Raw genomic sequence first — 24191 nt, forward strand, 5'->3', positions numbered from 1 at the left:
TCTTCCTCCCTAATGTTAATGAACGTAGTCATTTAAATAATTAGGAGGTCTTCTGCTTCTGAAACTTCTTCTCGGATATGTGTTATGGTTCTCTCCTCTAGAAGCTTCTTGTCTAGGTTGTAAATTCTCGGCAGTAGTATTCATTTCATCTTCTTGATTCTGTGTTGATGATGGACTAGGAAAGTATTCAGGTTCAGGTTGAGAAGTGGGTAATAGAGTATTTTCATCACTCTCAAAATCGGTTAGCTCTATGTCAGTTTGGTACTCACCAACCGGAGCAAGATGACGTGTAGACACGGTAGTTTCTCTTCCATCAAGCAACTTAACATGAGCATACTCGGCATTCCCGTGAAGAAATTGGACCTCTTCAACAAGTGGCTCATACTTGGACGTACGATTGAATCTCTTCAAGTAGACAGGGCTGTGTAGTGTGGAGACAAGTTTGATTTGTGGCTGTGCAGAGTAATGACTTTGTTAACGATATCATCGATTCTAGGTAGTGGGTAAGCGTCCAGTAATGATTCCAGTAATAATTTATAGTTCTGGAGTAGTCAATGACCATTCTTTTTCTATGATTTTCAGTAGTAACTACTAATGCTTGAGCCCTCCATGGAGACATACTAGGCTCTATAACATCGTCTTTAAGCAATTTACTTACTTCGTTTTCAATAAACTTTAAATCATCGGTTCTATGGCGATGATACTTGATTGCGATTGGCTTAAATTCCGGTTTTAAATTAGAAAACAAAGATACCGGTTCTACAGTTGAGGCTGCCACTCTACATACAGTTGGTTATGACTTGTTGCCACCAAAGACTACTTTAATACTTGCATGGTTTTTCAAAATATCATGTCCAACAATTATATCTGCACAAAGATCTGGTAACAATGAAAGATTAACTTGCTTGTAAAAGTGATCAAGAATGACAAGGTTTACCTATTATTACTATTCATTACCTACGAGGAATTCCAAATTCTTTGAAATTAAAAATAAAACACAAGAGGTAATTTGTCTAAATAGATTTATATTGAAGATTTACATAACACATTTACATTTGAAAATGCCACGTCTCTTAACTAAGGTGACGATCCCTAGACTACAGTCCAAGCACGCTAAAATTTTACATTTACATTTATTTTCAAATGTATCACTTTTTAGATTCATAATTTATTTTTGGATCTTCATCCCCACTGAGTGGAACCTCTTCCCCATTGTCCACAGTGGCAGGTTTTTTCCCTCTGAAAAAATTCTAAACAAATAGAATCAATATTAAATTTAAGAATAATTAACCAAAATGATTAATTTTGTATCTGGTATAAAAAATAAGCAAGTAAGCAAAATTTTAAACTAACGCAGTTCAACTCACAACAAGTGTAGGCCTGTTTAATGAAAATTAATTTATTCGTACAATGATATACAAATACAATATATGATCTTCCCACAGTATGTATAACACACAATTACATTGTTTGTCAAAAAATGCTAGACACGAGCCCATCAGGATTGTTTTCTTATTACTTCAGGCGAGACCTAGGCGTTGCGGCATTATCACTTCGATAAAATCCGTAAGTGAATCTGCGGGATTTTATATTTTATCGTTTAAGTATAAAACTAGTGATAGTTCTTGGTTGGTTATCCTAAATATAGCCAAGACATTTGTTACAAATTTTGCTCATACTCTACAATATATAACCTTTCATTTACAGTATAAATTAACCCAGGTAAGCCCAGCATTGCTATGAAAAATGAAAACAACCCCTCTACAAGAATAAAAATACTAGCATTTTTCATTTTTTTAGCTTATACAGTACTTGAGCAATAATAATGACAAATAAACAATAAAAAACATGTTTATGAAAAACCATTATGCAGTAGACTCCTTTTTACCCTAACACCTTGTAACCAGACTGCACTCAGCAGAAGATATATCTCTTAAACCAGAAATCTTTTATCAGTACGGTTTAACCACACTAGATCGGCAGGAAGTGGGCGGTACTGAACCAACTTGTCTTGTAGGAAAGATTTGAGACCATTCATCACATGTCTAAAGATCAAATGATTTAAAAGGTACAAAGTCTTGGCATCTTGTGTTTTGTTTACATGAATTATCCCAAGGTGTCTATAGTTTGGCTATTTTTTACAGAGTTATCTTTATTAGCTTTATTTTTCCTTAGACTTTTATCATGTAACAAGTATGAGGGCACGTCAATTTCAACTGTCTCCTCCCCTGTATAATAGAGTCCACTGTACAGTATTATTAGGCTACCAATGGAATTCTATTAGTGATGAGTTTAATAGTTAGTTGGTGAAAAATTTTTATCCTTACCTTCTTTCACATCTGGTTTTGGCTTGTTGAAGCCACTTAGCAACAACGATTGTAACTTTGGCTTCCGTGGCTTCACTTATATCGAACATTTTCTGTGCGGCAGCTAAAAAAAAATACTTAAAATGAACTTAATACAAAATAGTACATTTAACCCCTAAGACCTAAAGTTTAGCCCCAAAGGGGAGGCAACTGTCCGGTGTTGGAATCGGCATTTCAAGTAGGCCACAGACATGGACGACTGGGCATTGCGTCCCAGTGACATCCCTTCATCCAGGATAGGGGGGGTGTTTAGCTCTAGGAGAGATGGAAGTGCATCATAATCTCTAACCTACCTGTGTCTGTGGTTCTTTGGGCTTCGGCCTGCTTGTTGTGTGCGACCAGCATTCAGAGTGGCATATCCTCGACTTTGGAAGTAGCCTTTCCTGGAGGTGAAAACGGGCAAGTACCCTTAGCTCATGGGGACACTCAAGGGAAACGTAACTTTCCGCAGTGTGAGGGCAACGGTTTGTAGGCACTTATGCAAACCAATCCCTGTCTCTGATCACGGACGGTATGGTTATCTTGAGTGTGGGGGGTTCTTCCCGGAACCTCAATTGAGTCAAGGATGTCGCCACCTTTGGTGGATAGGTTCATCCGGGTGGGTCCCACTTCTATACCTGCCTCCTTTTGGGAAACCCCGATGACCTGGCAGTGATGTTGGGTCTGACGGGCAAACGAAGTAGATCGGGTGCTGGGTCCGAGCCCGCCAGAGGTATCCGGGGATCTATCGCTCTGGTTATCTCTGGTTTCCCAGCAACTGGGTAAGGCCTCGATCGGGTAGTGGTGTAAATGGGAGGTTGGGGTTCCCCCCGTCAGCGTGCTGACGGTCCCCTTCCTTCTGGCTATTGATGGCGGGTTTGCCTGTCAGGGATTAGATAGGTCCCGAGTGTTGCTTGCACTAAATGCGTCGGGGCGCTCTACTATGGTCCTCTAGGTCCCGACCTAGTGGAACCCAGGTGGAGTGACGCTTAAACAAGTAGCCGGAAACCCTGGTTAGGATTGAGGGGCAACCCTCTTTCCGAAGGGTCTGCTTCGGCAGCCGGTGAGTCTGATGACCTTAAGTCATCCGCCCATGATGTGCAAAAGGTTGATGCGTAAGCTTCGGCCTACATCATGGGGCCCGGGTAAGTCTCACGATAGGTACCGGGTATGTAGTCAGGGGGCTTCGTCTCTCATGACAAATATTGAAATTGAAATTGAAATTGAAAAGACCTAAAGTTTGTCTTCCCATTTCAAACCTGGGGTTAAGTTTAATTTCTAAAGCAGAGTTCAAAATTTTACTTTCATATTATCCTTAATATTTTAATAAATCAACTGTTTGACATGTTCGCTACTGATCCTACACATCAAGTTGTACATGCGCCGGTAGGGCGATCTAAATAGACCGATCCTAAAGCTGCTAAAGAACATGATATTTTTTATAGAGATCATAAGGATAACTGGGACGGATGGCAGCATCCTGTAATCCAGCTACTAGGAGGTTACGAATTGCGGATATTTATAGGCATGCACTGTGGATGCGATACTCCTGGTGTGGATTAACGTCCGCAAGAGTGAGTACTACGACTATCCGCAGTACTATTCTGAAAATTAGACAAATTCGTATATACGGGCAAAAAATGTGGTTCGGATTCCACTATAAACTGTAGGTCTCTTAGTTTCCATTAGCTGTATGGGCTATTAATTAACAGCTAGCTGTATCTAAGGAATAAGTCGGCCTTAGTCACCATCAAGACCACAAGATCGCGCCACTCATCCTACACTCATCTCCATTCATACTTGGCTTAAAATAACTTTTTATGGTCGCCATTTCATTGAAAAGTATTAGGCCTAAAGTAAAGTATTCAAGGTCACTGATGGACTAAAGGTAGTAAATTGGTCAGTAGCTCAGACCGGAAATAAAAACCTGTTACAATTAATTGGCAAGTAGTATTATTGTTGCTTAAGATATTTTTTACATGCTTTTGTCGTACAATAAATCTGTTTTTAGCGAATTTCCCTATAGGGAAGTAGCTATTACTGTAGGTGGCACGGTAAGACCTAGGCCCGGGACCGATTTACTTTTTAATTTTTATGTCCCCAGAGGCCAAAAACACCATTGGTTCAAATTTTATATATGTATATATATATATATATATATTAATATATATATATGTGTGTGTGTGTTTGCGTGGGTGTGTGTGTGTGTGTGTGTGTCCGTTAGCACGATAACTCGAGCAAAAATGATCCAATTTTGATGCAATTTGGTATAAACGTGTAAACCTACATTTATTTGAACGAGTTTGCGAACCAGCGTGATCAGACTATGGGAACGGGGGTTTACGGGGGGTTTTACGGGGTCAAAATAGGGTTTTCCCATTTTTGAACCAAAAACATAAAATTGAACAATTTCTTTCCAAACCATTTTGTAGAGCTTAAAAAAAAAAAATTAGTATATTGAAGCGTTTTCATGCGCCTAATGGTTACGGAGAAAATTCCAAAAAAATGTATATTCAAAATTTCCATGATATTCCTATGGAGAACAAGTAAACTGTGGTAGTTTGCTTGTTTATGAACATATTTTGATCAAATTTGGAAAATGTTTTTATTTCTTCCTAACTATTAACATAAAAAAACCAGTTTTACCCTCCCTGATGCAGCAAATCTAAGTACTTGTTAAACTAATTCTAAATAGGAAATAAATGTTATATTTTTAAGTAGACATTTTACTGTTAATTCAATCAGGCAAATGGAAATCCGCTTAGTCTGCAGGTTTGCTGCGGCGGGGATATTTTTTGTTAAGTTAGCTTAGTATGGCATAAAATATTCTACGTCCCTCGTCCAAAATGTGTTTAATGGACTCGATTGGTAATCCCGCACTCGACTTTATCTCGCACGGGTACGACCACACTCGTCCGGTAAACACTTATTTTCAGAACTAGTAACGTAATATACTTGAAGTATTATACTTAGTAGTATAATACTTGTAAGTAATATACTTACAAGGATTACTTACAAGTAATTTTATTACATTAGGTATTTAGTGAACCTTGATGGTTGTCTAAAACTAGTATTACTGTTTATTATTAGTTGATGAGTTATTGACAATGACCTACCTCTGGAAAGGCAATGAGCTTGAATGAGGTCCTTTGCTAGAGTTACTTGATGGTGCCTGGGATCTGTAATCCTTGGGGTTGTAGTACTCAAATACTAAGGTGAAAAAAGCAAGCAACAACCCCATAATGATCAAAGAGTAAACTCCTCCTGTACAAATTAAAATACACAATCCTGAACAACACTTTAATATAGTTTGTGTTGGTTCACAAGCAACAACTTTTTATTTTTTTGAAGAAATGTTATTATTCAATGAGTTTATACATTCAGTTTTTACATTAAATGAACATCTCTGAAACATAACTTAGGTTGCAAAGTAAACTGCTTTTTGAGTAGTTGATACGAACTAGATTGGTTTGTGTTCTTTGCTATCATCATGTATATATTAAAACGTTACAGGGGTTTTTTATTTCACGATTCTGAATCAACCACTTGACGGATTTTTATGATTTTTGTGTTGAAAGAAAGATAATGTTGAGAACTAGGGAATGTCGAAACCAAAATTTTAGTTTAGAGTTTCAGTTTTTTAGAAATTAAGTTTTAAGTTTGAAAAGTCTAGCAGCCGACGCTAAAATTCTTCTCTAGCTTTTGGCATAATACCATTTGCTTAATGTAACAAAAAATTCTGCATTTGGATGAAAATGAAATGACATTTGTAGAATTGACTTATTTATACTATATGTAATGCTATAATGCTATAATAGGAAATGTTGGGAAAAAAACAATGATCAAATGTTTTAATTCCTCATGGCAGATTTTTCTTTACTATACTATGCTTGAATGTTTTAATGGATCGTTTCCCGTACGTAGGACGGGCCAAACAGCTCGTTTTTACATAATGTATCTACTTTTCCACCATAGAAATTTGCTTTGCGTGTTATTGCATGAATGTGTGAATTCACGTCATTGGCACCATTTAATTTCTTTAGGGTGTTTATTTAAGCCTATAATTTATGAAATGTCATAATTTTGGCAATGTTCTTTAGGGTACAGTTTAGTTTCTCATAGTTTCCTTATTTGTACTGAGGGAAAATAAACAATTGGGATATTTGTAACTTTAAAAAGGCCTGCTTCTATACCTCATATGAAATTAGTTGAAACACACCATGTCCTAAACATCAATTTTTTTATGCTGCCAGCTCACACTTAAATTTTTGACATCCATTAATGGATTAATGCCAGATATAGGGTAAATTCCCTATCAAACAACATCAAGATAAAAAATATCGTTCGAAAATAGAATAGAATGGAATAGAAATCTCTTTATTGCAGGAATGACAACAATTAATATACAGCATAAAAATTATAGTCTTTATTTGATTGCTTAACGAATAAAGTAATACTAGTAAGTAAAACTAATACGAACAGAATAAAAACCAATTATGACTATACAAAATTAAAAAAATTGTAGCATTTTTGATTAGGTTAATATTTTTTTGTTTATGTATTGAAATAAAATTTGAAAATTTGTGTTATTATTAAAGAAATAGTTTGCAACTCTGCTCAAATAACAAAATGTTACAAGTCAATTCAGAATAATTCTTGTAAAGTAGATGAGACGTCATTGGGGGAGGGGGAGGTATATAAGACAGCACGTGCTGCAAGGCTCTTCCTCAGTCGGGTTTAGTTTGGTATTACTGTAGTTCAGTTCATTTGTGATTAACCATCTTAGTCTCTGGTACCCCAATTTGGGTAAGTTTGTTCGAATTTTTAATAGTCTTAACCTTTTTATTTTCAGTATGTCTCATCTACTCCTTTTCAGCTTATTTTAGTTTTAATTCTAGAATTCTAATGTTATTGTATTTTTTTAGGGCTCATGAAACTAAATAATAATTCAAATTCAAGAAATATCCAAAATTGTGTAAAGAAAAGTAAATGTTAAAAATCAAATTTGAGCAGAGAATGATCTTAATAAAAGTTAATTTAATGAAAAAGATGTCAGTGTATCAAGGTTTATAATTTTGGAAGTAAATAAATTGTTTTTAAATGTCTTGAATATGTTTTTAATTCAAGTTACACTACAAAATGCGCCACTCTGCTAAACTCTGCTTAACTCAAGTTTGATGACAAGTCCAAGATATAATTTCTTTAATTTGATTTAAAATGTGTTATTGAAGAAACTAAAATGGCATTAAAAGTAGAATTTTTACTAAAACAAGAACTTCAATATGAATTATTAGTGAGAGGGATTGAGTTTGATCCTAATGAAAGTGTGTCAGAGTTAAGAAAATTATTGAGAGCTGGAATAAAAATTAAAGTAATGCCTAACGCTCATAATCTATCAAAAAAGTTAGTCGTTATAGAAGAAATTCAAACTTTAAATAATAGTTTGCAAAGTTTGGATGATAAAATTGTGGATCTTAAAGATAGTAAAGATATTAATAGTTTTATTATAGCAGAAATAAAAATTAACCACTATGAAGGTAGAGTAAAGAACTTAAATCAGTTTAAGTTGGGTGAGGATGAAAGATCTAAAGTAGACATGTTGATTGAGAAGTTAAAGTCAGTAAAAGAATCTTTTAATAAACTTAACTTTGATGCAAATGAAAAAGCTACGGTAGAACGTAAGTTAAGTGAAAGTATTTTAGAAGAGGAGGAGCTTGAAAATGTTTTCTCAGAAAAATTAAAATGTGTAGAAAAAGTAACACAATCGAGCTTTAATGTACAAGAGGACCAAAAATGTAGTTTCGCTAAGCTACCAAATCCAATTCAAATTCACTTACAAAACTTTCAAGTTTGTGATGGTTTGGATGTTAATAAGTTGTTAGGCTTTATCAGAAACATATTAAAAGATAAACATAGCTAAAAGATGAAACCGAACTGTCAGATGAGCAAATCGTGGATTTATGTTTAGGTTACACTACAGGGCCTTTGCATATCAAGATATTGGAATGTAAACGATTGAAGTTAGGCTTAACTGCTTTACATCAAAACTTGTTAAGTTATTTTGTACCTGTAGGTCTCAGAGAGAGTCTGAAACGAAATTTAGTTAACAGACCCCAAAGAGTAAATGAAGCATTTGATTTTTACATTTTAGCTGCCAAAGAAAATGCTAAACTATTGAACTGTGCATACTCTGAACGGGAGTTAGTAGAATTGATTACAATCGGAATGAATCCCGAAACAAGAGCTAAGTTAGTATTTTATCAAATGCCCTCAACTTTTGAAGATTTAGACCAACTTTGTATTCACGCTCAAAATGTCGCCTATGATGATTGTAGACGTTCAATTAGAGTACACCCTATGTCACAACCGGATGGTTAACAATGTAAATGTTTCAAGAACACCTCCCAAGTGTTACAATTGTAACCGACTCGGACACGTTGCTCGCAATTGTTTTAGGAAACAAAACAATTACACCCCTAACTGTCGTGCCAAAGAATCCCCTACCTCTCCAAAAAACGAGTCAACTGGGGAAAAACCATAAACCACTATAATACAATAGGTTTTTCCCGGATAAAGAGTGCAAATTTCTCTGGTAGAATTAAAGTTCAGAAAATGATAAACAATAAGGAAGTAAGAAAATTTAACTCGTACAGTAGAAGAATAAATTATCACTCCGGATCAGTACAACAAACAAGATTAAAATCTAAGATAGGAAAACCTATGCTACCCACTCTTAAAGTAATGTTTGGAAATAAAATAAATGAAAATGTCCTCTTAGATTCAGGAAGTAGTGTCAGTTTAATAAGTGAAGATATGTACAGGAAAATGTCAAAATGTAACTTAGTTAAAGAAGCAAAGGAAGTTAATGTTAACTGCAAGTCAGCAATAAATAACGATATTTCTATAATTGGAGAATGTAAGCTAATTGTAAAGATACATAATTTTTCCTGGAAAGTAAGATTTTTAATTGCAAGAAGTCTAGCTTGGAGAGTAATATTAGGATCTGACTTTATCAAGAAATCAAATTTAGTTTTGGATCTAAGTGCAGACAGTTGTTATTTTAAATTCAGCCCAGATTTTAAAATTGAGTTGAGTCATAACCCTACAATAATCAGTGCAAATGTAAACAAGGAAATTGTTGTCGGCTGTAATCAAGCAGGACCCGAGATAAGGAAACTAATACAAGATAATCCAACTGTTTTTACTAACAAGATAGGTGAAGCTATTAACTTTGAAGTTAGTTTAAAGTTGAAAGATAATAACCCTGTTAAACAGAAAAGTTACCCATTAAGTCCTCCTAAGAATAAAATTGTCAAGGATATTATTGATGACTTATTAAAACAAGATATAATAAGACCCAGTCTATCAAGCTATGCCAGTCCTAGTTTTGTTATTAAGAAGCCTAACTCAGACAAACATAGGTTGGTAATAAATTACAGTACGTTGAATAAGAAAATAGAACAAGATAATTATCCTATCGGTGATCTTCATGAATTATACCACTATCTAAGGGATTCTGAATATTTTACTGTGCTAGATCTGACACAAAGTTTTCATCAGATTAAAATAGCGGAAGATAGTAAACATATTACGGCCTTCTCAACTAATTATGAACTGTATGAGTGGAATCGTTTGCCTTTTGGACTTCATTCTGGTAGCGGAATTCTATCTTCTTATCTTAACCAAGTTTTCAAAGAAGAAAAATTTAAGTTTATACTTAACTTTGTGGATAATTTGATTATTTACAGTCAAACATTAGAGGAACATTTAAATCATTTAAAACAAGTTACTGAGAAGTTAAAGAAACATAACCTTACAGTTAATCCTAGTAAAGCTGTATTTGCCAGTAAGGAAATAAGTTTTCTTGGTTATCTAATCTCTAAAAATCAAGTATCTATAGACCCTGACCGAACATTAGCTATTAGGAACAGTAAGCCGCCTAAAGATGCCAAAGGTGTAGGTATGTTTATTGGTATGACGTCATATTTTTCCAAGTTCATACCAGAGTACTCTAAATTAGCTGCATGTCTAAATGAACTAAGGAAAAAGAATAAAAAGTTTATTTGGTCTGAGGAATGTCAAAGTAACTTTGAAAAATTGAAAGAAGCTATAATCAATCCACCTGTTTTGGCGATACCTGATTACAACTTGCCGTTTATCTTACAATGTGACGCAAGCGAACTAGCGGCTGGGGCAGTTCTTCTTCAAAGCTTTAATGGGGATGTTAAACCTGTGGCTTATTATTCTAAGAAATTTTCAGACTCTGAGAAATGTTTATCTGTGTACCATAAAGAGGCTTTAGCTGTAGTCAGTGCTATCAATAAGTTTAGAAACTATCTAGAACACAAAAGGTTTACTCTGATAACGGACAACAGTGCCTTGGCATGGGTTTTAGGAAATTTCCGTGAACTTGGAAAGTTAGGTAGGTGGGTAGAAACTATTCTTAGTCTACCATTTGAAATTCAACATGTTAAAGGGAAAGACAATGCAGTAGCCGATTTTTTGTCAAGACATTTTGAAACTAAAGAAGTGAATGTTGAAAGTTGTAAATAATGTAAATACTAGTGTTAAGTCCAACAATGATGAAGCAAATAAGAAATTAGAAGTAAAGGAAGTACTTTTTATTAATAATATTAAAGACTTTCCATTGACATTTAGCGATTTTAAGTCTCACCAAAGTGAAGACGAGGAGATTTGTAAAATAATTGACAGCATAAATGAGGGAACTAACAATCAGAAGTTTTCACTAAACCGAGGTGTATTAATGCACCAATCAAATGGTAAAGGTGCGAAGAAAATATATTTACCTAACAATTTGGTAGACATGGTATATAAATATTTTCACAATTCACTAAGCGGGTGTCATCTAGGATTGTACAAAACAATCAAGAAAATAACGGAATATTTTTACTTGCCAAATATTTCGGAAGTAGTAAAACAAAGAATAAAATCATGTGAGCTATGTAGTAAAGGTAAACCGGCTCAACAAGTGTTTGAAGGTCCCTTGGTGTCAAGTAGTGCTCAAGCGCCGATGGATAGGTTGTACATAGACATTTTTGGGCCATTGACAAGAACGAAAGCTCAAAACAATAACTTGTTAATCATAGTTGACCAGTGTACTAAGTTTGTCTGGATATATGCAATAAGGGATGCGAAGTCTAAATCAATTGTAAATATTTTAGAGAACTTTGTTTTTAAAAACTTTGGACTATGTAAAGAATTAATAGGTGATAATGCTAAATGTTTTATGAGCAGTGAATTTAAAAACTATTTATTCAGTAAAAGCATTGTGCACAGAACAATAATTCCTTATGTTCCTAGGAGTAACATAGCCGAGAGATACTTCAGAAACATTAAAGCAATTTTCCAAATTTATTTTCATGATTGCCAAAATAAATGGGACACTAATTTAAGTGACATTCAGTTAGCTTTAAACAGTGCTTGTAATGAAGCTACGAAGTACACGCCTCACGAACTAATGTTTAGCTACAAAGTAAACAATTCTCTATCTAACGTGTGGCATTTAAATGATCTACTGGAGGAAGAAGTGGACAAGAAGGAATTAGCAGGAAAATTAAGTCAAGCTATTGTAAATAATAAAATGAGAAACAAGTCAAATGAAAAATTAAGAAAATATGGAGAAGAGAAAAGTATGCATCCATTCAAGAAAGATAGTATTGTTTATGTCAAGACATATCAGTTGAGTAACAAAGGTAAACAGTTTCAAGCCAAAACTGCTTTCAGGTATGATGGACCTTATAAAATATTAATCTTTATTTCAGGTGTCAGCTGTATAATTCAAAAGTTAAATAATCCTGATGTTATCAAAAGAGTTCATGTTTCACAACTAAAGCTTGGATAAACAATGTAAACAAACATCAAGAGTATTGTAAATATTTATGTATACACATTTTTATTAATGGTACAGTATGAACAGGTTTTAAATCAAAGAAATGTTAACAATGTTTTTATTTTGATTTTCAGATTATTATGAATGATGACATTATTGGTATATTTATTACAAAATCATGTTTGTCTTTTACCTCAAAGTAGAATTCCAGTTCGATTCTCAAGACACAAACATACTTTGACCTTGAACTTGAACCGGCCGCAACGACCTACTTTCACTATCACTACACTTGACTAGACATGCACTCACACACGTACTTACACGCACTTACGTACACACTTCGATTCACGAAAACATACATATACACAAACTTTAGCACTTGACATACACTCTCGAAGTGTGAAGACCACCACAAAACACTAACGTACTTGAGATGAGAATGTGGAAAATGAAAAAGAAATGTTTTATATGTATTAATTACCATATTATGATTGTCTTCTCTTCAATTGTCTTTTTAATCGATTATTTATCTGAAAATGTTAAAAAGGGTGAAGGAACTTGCTTATGCCTATTATTTATACTTGGTCTAAAACTGTTTTATGAGCTGTACGAGAATATGGTGTAGAAGTCAAATGCAGTCCACCTACATAGCAGACGGGCAGACACACTAGCTAATGAGAGTGGATGAGCCGATCAGCTGATCCCTGACCTTCCTCAATACACCGGAGGTCCAGTCATGCTTCCCGTCAAATAAATGCCAAAAGGGAGCTCACCTGTTGGGTTCTACGCCAAAGTGATGGGACCAAAACATAGTAACAAGATAAAATAGACAATTTGAATTAGAATCTTTTGTTTGAATTTAGTAAAGATGTATAAATAAATTTTATTTCTTTGCCAACAAAAAAATTTTAGTCAGGGGAATTTTGTAGCATTTTTGATTAGGTTAATATTTTTTTGTTTATGTATTGAAATAAAATTTGAAAATTCGTGTTATTATTAAAGAAATAGTTTGCAACTCTGCTCAAATAACAAAATGTTACAAGTCAATTCAGAATAATTCTTGTAAAGTAGATGAGACGTCATTGGGGGAGGGGGAGGTATATAAGACAGCACGTGCTGCAAGGCTCTTCCTCAGTCGGGTTTAGTTTGGTATTACTGTAGTTCAGTTCATTTGTGATTAACCATCTTAGTCTCTGGTACCCCAATTTGGGTAAGTTTGTTCGAATTTTTAATAGTCTTAACCTTTTTATTTTCAGTATGTCTCATCTGCTCCTTTTCAGCTTATTTTAGTTTTAATTCTAGAATTCTAATGTTATTGTATTTTTTTAGGGCTCATGAAACTAAATAATAATTCAAATTCAAGAAATATCCAAAATTGTGTAAAGAAAAGTAAATGTTAAAAATCAAATTTGAGCAGAGAATGATCTTAATAAAAGTTAATTTAAAGAAAAAGATGTCAGTGTATCAAGGTTTATAATTTTGGAAGTAAATAAATTGTTTTTAAATGTCTTGAATATGTTTTTAATTCAAGTTACACTACAAATTGACTACTTATTCTAAATAGTATTATTAAAAGTTATAGGGGAACCCGATGCTGTTAACTTGGTCTCCCGTAAGAACCCTTACAAAATCAAATAAACACTAAAACAAGATGTGTACATTATTTGAAAAAAAAGGATGACACGAAGTCCACGTATTTCCTTGAAGAGGTCATCCATTCGACTATTTAACGAACTTAAAATGCCACTGTCACCATTGAATATATAACACTCTATTTACTCTGTGTATAATACTGTCACTCATTGACCTGGTCTTCATTGGGGTGGGTTTTTCCGGGGGAGCCATGACGTTCTGCACTTGATGATAAGACAGACCGGTTGACCTTGAACTGTCTGGCCCCGCTTGCCGCTGTTAGAACGTGATAGAATAACTCAAAAACCTTCAAAAGCTATGTTAATTATGGCTTGTTTTTTTTTTATTTACAACTAGTTGTTACAGTATTAAGTCAAACACTCAGCCGAGTTTCAAATTTTTTTTAGAACAACCACTGCATAGCACGAACAAGCGGAGCCGAAACAAACGCAGTCTATGTGTTCTCCAGCCGGCTCCCGCGACGGTACAGTTAAATAAACACAGGTCTGTATTCCGTCCCCGAGAACCTTTTGTTAAATGTTAATATGTCCGTATGTGTTGGTGTTCGTGTTCATGTGATATGTTACTTTTAACAATATAGGACCTTGGTTAATTTCTACTTTTGATTACCTTACCATGTACCCACTGATTCTTATGCTTCATAAGAATATTTTCATTATTATTAAGAGGTCTCATAGGCCTAGCTTTTCTGTCATAGTACATTTTTTGTTTTTCTTGCCTTGAGATCAAACTATTTCGAACATTCTTATAATTTAACTTAGGCCTAAGTGACATTTCATTAGACGGTAGTACACCATTGATCTTTCTACTGAACAATATCTCCGCAGGAGATGGAATCGAGTTGCTAATAGGAGTGTTTCTGTACTCCAATAAGGCTAGATACAAATCAGTTTTTTCTAACATAGATTTCTTTACAATATTTTTCACATTTTGGATAGCTCGCTCTACCATCCCGTTTGCCTGAGAAAAGTGAGAGCTTGTTAACACATGATTGAATTTCCATTGAACACTAAATTCTTTAAAAGCAAAACCAGTAAAACAAGTGTCATGAGCGGTAATTACATGTTTGGGAATGCCATGCCTACTGAAAATTGCTTTTACCTGGCTTACTACATGTTAGCTTGACATACTTTGCATGGTTAAAATCTCTACATACTTTGAAAAATAATCAACACACAATAAAAAAGTTTTACCATCATAAAAAAATAAATCTAATCCTACCTTCTGCCCCAGAAGTTTGGGAACTGGGTGAGGCAACAAAGGTTCTTTGAAATTACTTCTTGCATTGACAGCACAAGTTTCACATTTGATTACAACATCTTCTATTTTATTATTGATGTTTGGCCAATAAATCACACTAGATAACCTGTTGCTCGAAATCGAGCAAAAATGCAGTTGGAAATAAAATAATGAAGAACAGAAAACATAAACAGAAAAACCTCAATCATAGAGTCACTCTAAAGCAATTTATATGACTGATTATTGGAACGTGAAAATATTACGTTGTAAAAAATTATAAAAGTAATCTAAGGTACAATATTTAAATTATTTAATTATTTTGGCTATCTCTTATGTACTGTAGGCCGCGGGTGCCCTCTATGAAAACGTAGATGTCAACCATACACTGTAAAATAAGCTTTTCAGACCAATGTAGCAAGCTAAATCCCTCTCTTGACGCCAACCAGTACGACACGTACGATAGCATTGTTAAATTATGTCTACGATATGTTCTGTAGGCATGTTTAAATTAGGTGTACGAACCAAAGTCTCCGGTTGGGAACATAAGAGTAGATTTAACGACGTATCTAGAACGGATTCACGTTAAACACTATTAGTTTTTGAAATTAAGAAGAAAAACAATGATTTATTTAGCCAGGTGGTGCTCTTTTTTCAGCATTAAAATAGCTGCGACATTTATACAGGTAGCATCATTGTAGCGAGGGAAGCCACTTCTTTGGTCTCTTACTATGCACATAAGAATCTAACTCGACTCCCAGGAGCTCTCGTCCCTATAAATTTCTGCCACCGTTTTTTAAAAGATTAGGCAAATGGCAAATTGGACATTGTCACCCTATTTCCCGCATTTTTTTTCATTTTTGTTTGAATTGTTTTACATGCGCTGTTGGGTTCCAGTGCCAACGTCGTACTTATAGATCTGTGCGTATTCAGGATCATGGCCTTCTTGAGGAATTAGATTACCTACTCGGTGGTAAAACTTGTCATGGATCTTGAAATTGTAAATACCCTGTGTGATCCTCTCGTCAAAATGAGCTTCAGAGCTGACCATGGCAAAGGCGCAATTCAATTGACAAATTTTATCCAGATAATTTCTGGACCCAAGCTTCACAGCCCTGTTTTCAGATTGGGAGTTTCCAATAAGTTCCTGAAAGTATGGGGAAATTCGCAAATGAGGTAAATGAACCTTTCATTTATGGCAACAAAGAGTAATAATTGAACTGTCTCGGCCAGTCTTTTCTTGCTTAAAATGTAAGCCACCACAATGTAAAAATTTAACGTTAATTTGTCCGAGATTGGATGTATCACGACGGCGGTACTGCCACTCTGTATCCGTCAAATTGGTAGGTTGATGCAAGCGGCCACGTTTGCGTTCCCTCTAGCCACTCACAGTTCTTTGTCTTACTGGTGGCATTTAATTTTAAATTTAGATAAAATAGGAAAGTTAACCAATCAACAGAAAACACTACAAAGGAATTTTGATACAAAATTACATGATAATATTGTAATGTAACGGGTAACTGCACTGTGATTAATCACTTTCAAACATTCACTTAATCACGCCAAACTATAACCAAAACTACATGATAATTCAGTAAAATACGATGTAAGGTAAATAAATTCAACCATTACAAATAACCATTACAAACAATTAATTTGTTGTCAGATCTTGCTAGTAAACTCTTTATTTATGAACCAGACTTAGTTAACAGATGTTTAAATACAAATATAAAATTCCGGCTTTGCTCTGTAAGTAATAAGTAATAAGTCGGTCCTGCAGTCTGTGGTTAACCTTAAAAACTATTTCAAACTACGTCCATATGTTATTTTATTTGTAAAAAAAAGGAAATGAGTTTGATCTAATGTCAACAGATAGCGCCACCTTCCAAACTTTAGCCCTTAAATGTACTTAAATGATGCCCTTTCTTAATATTCTGAGGCGTATTTGCACAACTACGTGAAAATACCTTTGATTTGACACCTCAAACTTTAAAATCCATCAAGCCGTTATTGAGTTATGACTGTGAAAAGAAAACTGCTTGCGTATTAATATATAGATTCCTTGCCCTTTACTGTGTTTTTGTAACACCGGGATTGTAAAGGTCCGAAGACTAATCGTCTAGTTGAACGTGCCAAAATCCATTTTTACTATCTAAAGTACTGAAATATCTGGCACCTGCCATTTTACTAGCAATTTCCTCAAAGGAGGGAATTTGAAAGTGTGGCCTCATTATAGCATTATTTAACTCTCTGGGATCTAAACACAATCGTAGATCTTCATTTTTTTTGTATACAATTACCAGTGATTGAACATATTCAGTGAGATGTTCGACCTTTTCGATAATTTTAAGCCTAACTAAGGACTCAAGTTTACTTTTAAGCTTAGGTACAATTGCTACTGGTACCTTTCTAGCAGCATGAATTACAGGTGCTACACCATTTTTGAGCACAATTTTGTACGAACCTTTCATACAACCAATACCAGACATTAAATCAGGATAATCATTAAATATATCAGTACAAGTTTCACCTTTAACCTGATTACAAGTAGGCCTAGACCTATTAGCACTTGTGTCAGAACTAGACCCTAGCCCTACTTCATTGTTTTGAAGAGAGTTTACTCTTTTTATCAAGTTTAGCTCAACAGAATCTGAGAGACCTAAAATACATGGAGCTTTAGCTTTTACAACATACAATTCTAAGATGTGAGTTTCATTCTTATGAACTACATTTAAAGTGTATTTACCTGTTACGTTTAACCTCTGACCTGTATAGGAGGTTAGGTGCACATCAGTGTCGACTAGGTTGACATCTGTACCAAGAGAATTGAACACATTTTGATTAATTACATTAATTTCGGCACCTGTATCAATTTTAAATATAACAGGATGATTTTCAACCAACAACTCTGTGTTCCATTGTTTACGATTTTTTGTAGACACACAGTGAATAGTATTCAGAGAACCAACAAACAAATCATCAATATTACTATTTACATTAATCTGATCATTCATACTATTTACATTTTTTGTTTTGCACTGATTTGCAAAGTGATTCATGATTCCAGATTTACCACAACGTTTACCAAACGCAGGACATTTCCCATTAAAATTATGGTTGTAACCACACTTAAAACACTTTTTTACCGAACCACTAAACTTTTTGTAACCTGCAAAATGTGATCGTTGTTTGTCGTTGTTGAAACCTGCAGCTGCAGCCGACGTAGATGTAGTGGGAGGGGGACGGTTCCGATCAGCTGATGGAAATCCTCCAGCAAGCCCTTTCCGTTTGCGATGGTTGCTATGACGTATAGCATCTGACATCATCAAGTCGCTGCCTTGTCGATTTGGTTTGCGTCTGTCGATGTCTACTTTATGTAGGCCCATGTTTGAACCTGATTCTGTGGAGCAAATTTCTTGTAACTGATGATTAGCCGTCTCTGAGGCTCTACAAATGTCTAATGCTAAACTCAAGGTCAAATCTTTAGTCCTTAATAAACGATCTTTCAGAGTCCTGTCTTTTATTCCTAAAATCAAGCGATCTTTAATTAGACTATCAGTCAAAATACCAAACTCACATGTACTACTTAAATCTCTTAAGTCAGTCACATAACTATCAATGCTATCATCTTGCTTCTGTTCCCTTAAAAAGAAAACATGTCTCTCATACGTGACATTTATGGTAGGAATAAAATAGTTAGCAAACTTATCAATTACAACTTTAATGTTACTTTTATCTTCATCAGCTGAGTACGTTAAGTTATTATAGATCTTGAGTGCGCGATCGCCTATCACTGATAATAAAAGAGCAATTTGATATTCACTATTTTCTTTGTTGCTTTTACTTGCAACCATAAAAATGTCAAATCTCTCTTTAAAAAATGACCAGTTCTTGGCCATGTTACCTGTCCAACTCAACTCAGAGGGAACTTTAATTGGCGGTGCTGCATTTTGTACCACAATGGCGGCAGCTGGTGACGATGAAGTCGATGAGCGTCCTTCTTGACCTTGTCAATTACCCGCCGTAGTCTTTTCTTCTCCCTGTCCAGGCTTCATTTCTATCTCACTGCATTAATTATACGCACTCTAAAATACTTTTAATACCACGCACATGAGTATAAACATAATTGTCACTGGTTGTAGAAACAACATTTTAGCCATTTTCGTACTGCGCCATGTCTTATGACGGGTCTTTAATAAAACACGTCTTGCTGCTACAAAGCCCAGTTTATTAAGGAAGCGTCTAGGCTAGTTAACAAATGGGGTGGGGGACATGCAAGTCGCGCCCTTATCATGTTTGACCTCTGGTCTACGGAACTTATTTATTAGCCAGAACGAATAACAATACATATGTATTACAAATTATAATAATATGACAAACTGAAATAGAAAGTTTTTAGTGAATTTCCGATCGCTATTACCGTAGTACTCATGGTAAGCCCTGGACCTGGGACCGACAGTGTGGACTAGCGTTTTAATGTACGCGTACCATCCACCGTGCAGTCAATTTGTGGCCACACGTGTTTTTGTTTGTTTTTTGTAAAAAAATTATGTAAATGGTTTTTCTTCCCTGTATTTCCCTGTTGGGCAGTGACGACAGTCTGGACTAGCATTTTAATGTGCGCGTACCGTCCACCGTGCAGTCAATTTGTGGCCACACGTGTTTTTGTTTGTGTTTTGTAAAAAAAGTATTTAAATGTTGTTTCTCCTGACGTATTTATAGACTTTCTGACAACCTCTTCGGAGTGATATTTATGTTCTTTCATCGCCTGAAGATGGCCTAATAGCTGGGCTGAAACCGGTCGCCGCTAATCGCTGACATATGATCACACTGACGGATTAAAAGGTATTTTAAGATCTAAATTAATTTAAATTTGTGACCAGGAGGCAAAAAACAACAGAAATGAAGAAACAAGAGTTTGCTTATTCTCCATAAAAATAGCATGGGAAATTAAAATTTACCATTTTTTTGAATTTTCACCTTAACTATTAGGTGCATAATAACCCTTCAATACAGTATACTAAATTATTATTTTTTAGCTCTACAAATTGGATTGGAAAGAAATGGCTGATTTTTGTTTTTGTAAAAAATTAGAAAACACAATTTTTACCTCATTAAATCCCCCATAAATCCCCGTTCCCATAGTCCGTTCATGCTGGTTCGCTAACTCGTTCAAATAAATGTAGGTTTACACGTTTATACCAAATTTCATCAAAATCGGATCATTTTTGCTTTAGTTATCGTGCTAACGGATACATATGTATATATAAATTTTAACGGATGGTGTTTTAGTCCAATAGGGACCTCAACACGAAAAAGTAAATCGGTCCAAGGTCCAGGTCTTACCATGAGTACTACGGTAATAGCTTATTCCCTATATAAGAAATACACTAAATACTTTCTGTTTCAGTTGTTTGTCGGAGACATTTAAGTCTGAATCTAATCAGGCAAATGGAAATTCGCTTAGTCTGCAGGTTTGCTGCGGCGGGGGTATTTATTTTTAAGATCAGGCAAAATAAAGTGTTCCCCTAATAACTAATATTTTTACACTAAAAACGTTATGTTTCAGTAATTTTTGTACGATATTTATGATCTTGGTATCCTTTGATAGGGAATTAAAAATGCAAAAAAAGTATCCATGACATTTCTTCATATAATTAGCCGTTTTTTAGTTATTTAAGTTATAAAAATTCAAACGGCTGCCATTTTAAAATTAACAATCGGAACAACTTTATTATTTTTTCTATAATAGGTCTTGTGTATGCTAACATGCTTACCAAATGTCATAATCATTGAATGAAAAACTTCACAGATAAAAATATTTTTGTAAAAAAACAAAATGGCGGATATATGTCCAGAAATATGCATTTTCGGATATACCTTCAGATACTTTTTTTTCTTTTAGTATGAGGATTAATTTCCCAAAGTCTTGAAACGTTTTTTATGGGCACCCTGTATATTGCAAAATGTAAATTGGCACTACTATTAATTAGTCTTGCCTAGGGCACTGGCAGGGTAAAAAATGGGCCCCCTCGATTACTAAAAATCCAAATTACTAACAATCGATTACAAAAATCCTAGTGTTAAACCCAAATAAATTAAACAAAAATAGTTAATTTCCACCATTAAATAGCCAAATTGAAAAATGTCATTACGGAATTATTAAATACTAATCAATTTTTTTTTAATTACCAATATTAGTGAGGTAGGTCCTTTCATCAGTGAAGGAATCCTGGGATTTGCACGTTATACGAGCCGGGTTTTCTTCCCACCATTTTTCTTTCAGATTTGCCAATCTGCGTTGGGTAAGCATTTCATTCAGTCTGAAAAGTTGTTTACAGTGCGAGTTTTACAATACAGAAAATATATATTGAAATAAAATATTTGTATTAACCATGTATTTTGTCATAGTAAATTACATAGTGTCTTATCATAGAGATATGTACTCTAAATCATAAACACACTATGAAAAACATAACCACTGTAATGGATTTTAGTCTGTTATGTAAACTGGAGAAACACAAGGAAAATACTATTAAATTTTACACATTAATCAAAATTAATTAATCATAATTTTTTTACTTACAAGATTCTGAACAATTCATTCCATTTAATTTTTTTAACTACTGCCTTAAGGTCACTAATGGTTCGATCCAAAAAAGTGTCTGCGGCTCTGTTTGGCAGTTCTATCCTTTACCCAACCTCAAGGTCATTTAACTTTGCACCAGGTGTGTCAATCAAGGCCTAGTTTAATAGGAATCAAAATTAAATAATGATTAACTAAAAAATCAAAGTTTTATAATCAAAACATATATATTTATTGTATGAATTACATAGGTAGAATAAATGTTTTTTCAATTAATTTAAAATATACTTACACCTTATTGAATGGTTCTTTAAGAGGAGAGTTTTTCTGAAGAGCAATTGCTAAAGGTAGCTTACTGAATTCCCCACCGACCTAAACAAATGATAAATTAGCTACAGTATAGCTGTGAGGTACTAGGAGGTAATAGATATGTACCATTAGTAGGCCTACTGTGTATGTATACCATACGAACAAAAATAATTGAATATAGACCTAAGTTGTGCTGCGATTACCATAGGTTCTGGCGCACACCGCTAGGAGCGCCATGTAGTTACGGCTTTAGCGCTACGTAACTACACGGCGCTCCCAGTGGTGTGCGCCAAAACCTATGGTAACCATACTGATGTTCCAGAATCGGGGGCATCTAGAATCAGCACATCGTTCGGAAAGAGTCCAGTACCTTTTTTCTTATTTTCCTGTCTTTTTTGCGCTGTCTTTATGCTGTAGTAATAAGCTAATATGATAGAGCATCACTTAGCTGTTTTCTCCTAACTACAACACAAGTCACCGCGCAGACGATGTATTACACTACAACAACGCAACTCAACTTTCAATAGGCTACTGTAGGTTGTATCATTGAGTATATACCATAACTATATACCAAGTTATGATATATAGTCAATGGATCTCTGCCTTTATATAAACGGCAAGATACAAACAGTTGTTAAACACAGTTCTCTAGTTTGGAAAATGTAAACAAATCGTTACTAAGAACGTTTGATAACTTCTAACAAGTAACAACGTTCTTTTGTATTTTCAAGCGAGAAAATGTCCCCTTCAGCCGGGGGCGCTCCGCGTTTGAGGACCTGCGGACCTAGCCAGTCTGGGCCTGACCATGGTAACCACAGCACGGCTGACAGTCTATGGTCTATATTTAATTATTTTTGTCTATGACCATACTAATATTATAAACGTGAAATTTTGTGTGTTTGTTTGTTTGGGGTTCAATCACTCATTAACTACTGGTCGGATTGGTCTGAAATTGTGCATGATGGTAGCTCACATTCCCATTAACATATAGGCATATTCTTATCTCAAAAATCCTTTCAGGCTCCACCCCAGTGGCTCTGTAGTTGCCGGTGTTAACCTTATGAGTATTCATATTTAAAAGTAATTAAAGAATTTTGTCAGCTGTTTCAACTAAAGGAGTTGATTCTATGACATTCAATAGCATTCAAAATTTTTAAGGTATGCCAACAGGGTACAGCACTATTATTTTTTTTAAGTTATGACAACAGCTAATTTGAACAGTTGATTATACAGAGAATAGAATTCCCATGTAATGTAAAATTTTGAAGCCAAAAACGTGGTGCAGTCTGTTGAGATGGACTACCAACTAATGACACCACCAGGTGTTGTGCGAACGTGGATTTTTGTTTGTCAGTCTTTCTGTTTGGGCGATGTTCTTTGTACCTAATGCTAAAGGAACGTCCTGTTTTTCCAATGTATGTATTCGGACAACTAGCGCATTTTATTTTAAATACACCTGATTGGTCAGCTTTATTTTGATTTATCTTAGGTTTTAACTTATTAATAACTTTTGCTTTTTTAATGTCCCAATGACAGAGCAGAGCTACAATAGAGAACTGAAAACCATCAAGCACAGTAGTGGCAATATTACAATGTGACCTCATTTTAGGCGTTTTTCCCATAAGAATAACATAGGGATAATTTTTTAGCCACCAATTACAAAAATCCTGATCTTTGCCTAAATATCCCTATATAATTGTCAAACCTTATTTTTTACTTATTCCCTATATATATATATATATATTCGATATCAAGCTAAAATACCCCCGCCCCAGCAAACCTGCAGACTAAGCGAATTTCAACTTGTCTGATTACTTTTTTTCTTTAAATATTTCCTTAAATAACACATATTTATTCCCAATTTTAATAACAAATTATAATTAACAAATGCTTAGGTTTGCTGCTACAGGGAAGGTAAAAAGTGTTTCTTGACTATAAGTCAATAGTATAGGATGAAATAAATAAATTTGCCAAGTTTTATCAACATATGTCCATAATCAAGTAAACTACAACAGTTTTCATTTCCTCTATAAGAATAACATGGTAATTTTATACATATTAAACTTTTTTTAATCTTCTCCGTGACCGTTAGGCATAGAACAGCACTTCAAAATACTAAATTATTCCTTTTTTAGGCTCTACAAAATGGCTTAGAAAGAAATGGCAAAATCTTTGTTATTAGGGTCAAAAATGAGAAAAACCCATTTTTACC

The 24191-nt window shown here is 34.6% G+C and overlaps 1 protein-coding gene across 1 annotated transcript; it reads right to left on the reverse strand.

Moving 5' to 3' along the window:
• Positions 1–1081: 1081 nt before the first annotated feature.
• On the reverse strand, positions 1082–22036 carry LOC128982499 (ionotropic receptor 25a-like). Its single transcript, XM_054401459.1, has 5 exons — positions 21963–22036; positions 21277–21407; positions 5462–5609; positions 2328–2430; positions 1082–1250 (listed from the first exon to the last, which is right to left on the reverse strand). The coding sequence occupies exons 2-4, from the start codon at positions 21395–21397 to the stop codon at positions 2400–2402; spliced, it is 300 nt and encodes a 99-aa protein (XP_054257434.1). The 5' UTR covers positions 21398–21407; positions 21963–22036; the 3' UTR covers positions 1082–1250; positions 2328–2399.
• Between the last annotated feature and the right edge of the window lie 2155 nt (positions 22037–24191).

The sequence above is a fragment of the Macrosteles quadrilineatus genome, unplaced genomic scaffold (genome assembly GCF_028750875.1).
Source record: "Macrosteles quadrilineatus isolate MER2022 unplaced genomic scaffold, UCM_ALF_1.0 Scaffold_400__1_contigs__length_77189, whole genome shotgun sequence".
Lineage (NCBI taxonomy): Eukaryota > Metazoa > Arthropoda > Insecta > Hemiptera > Cicadellidae > Macrosteles > Macrosteles quadrilineatus.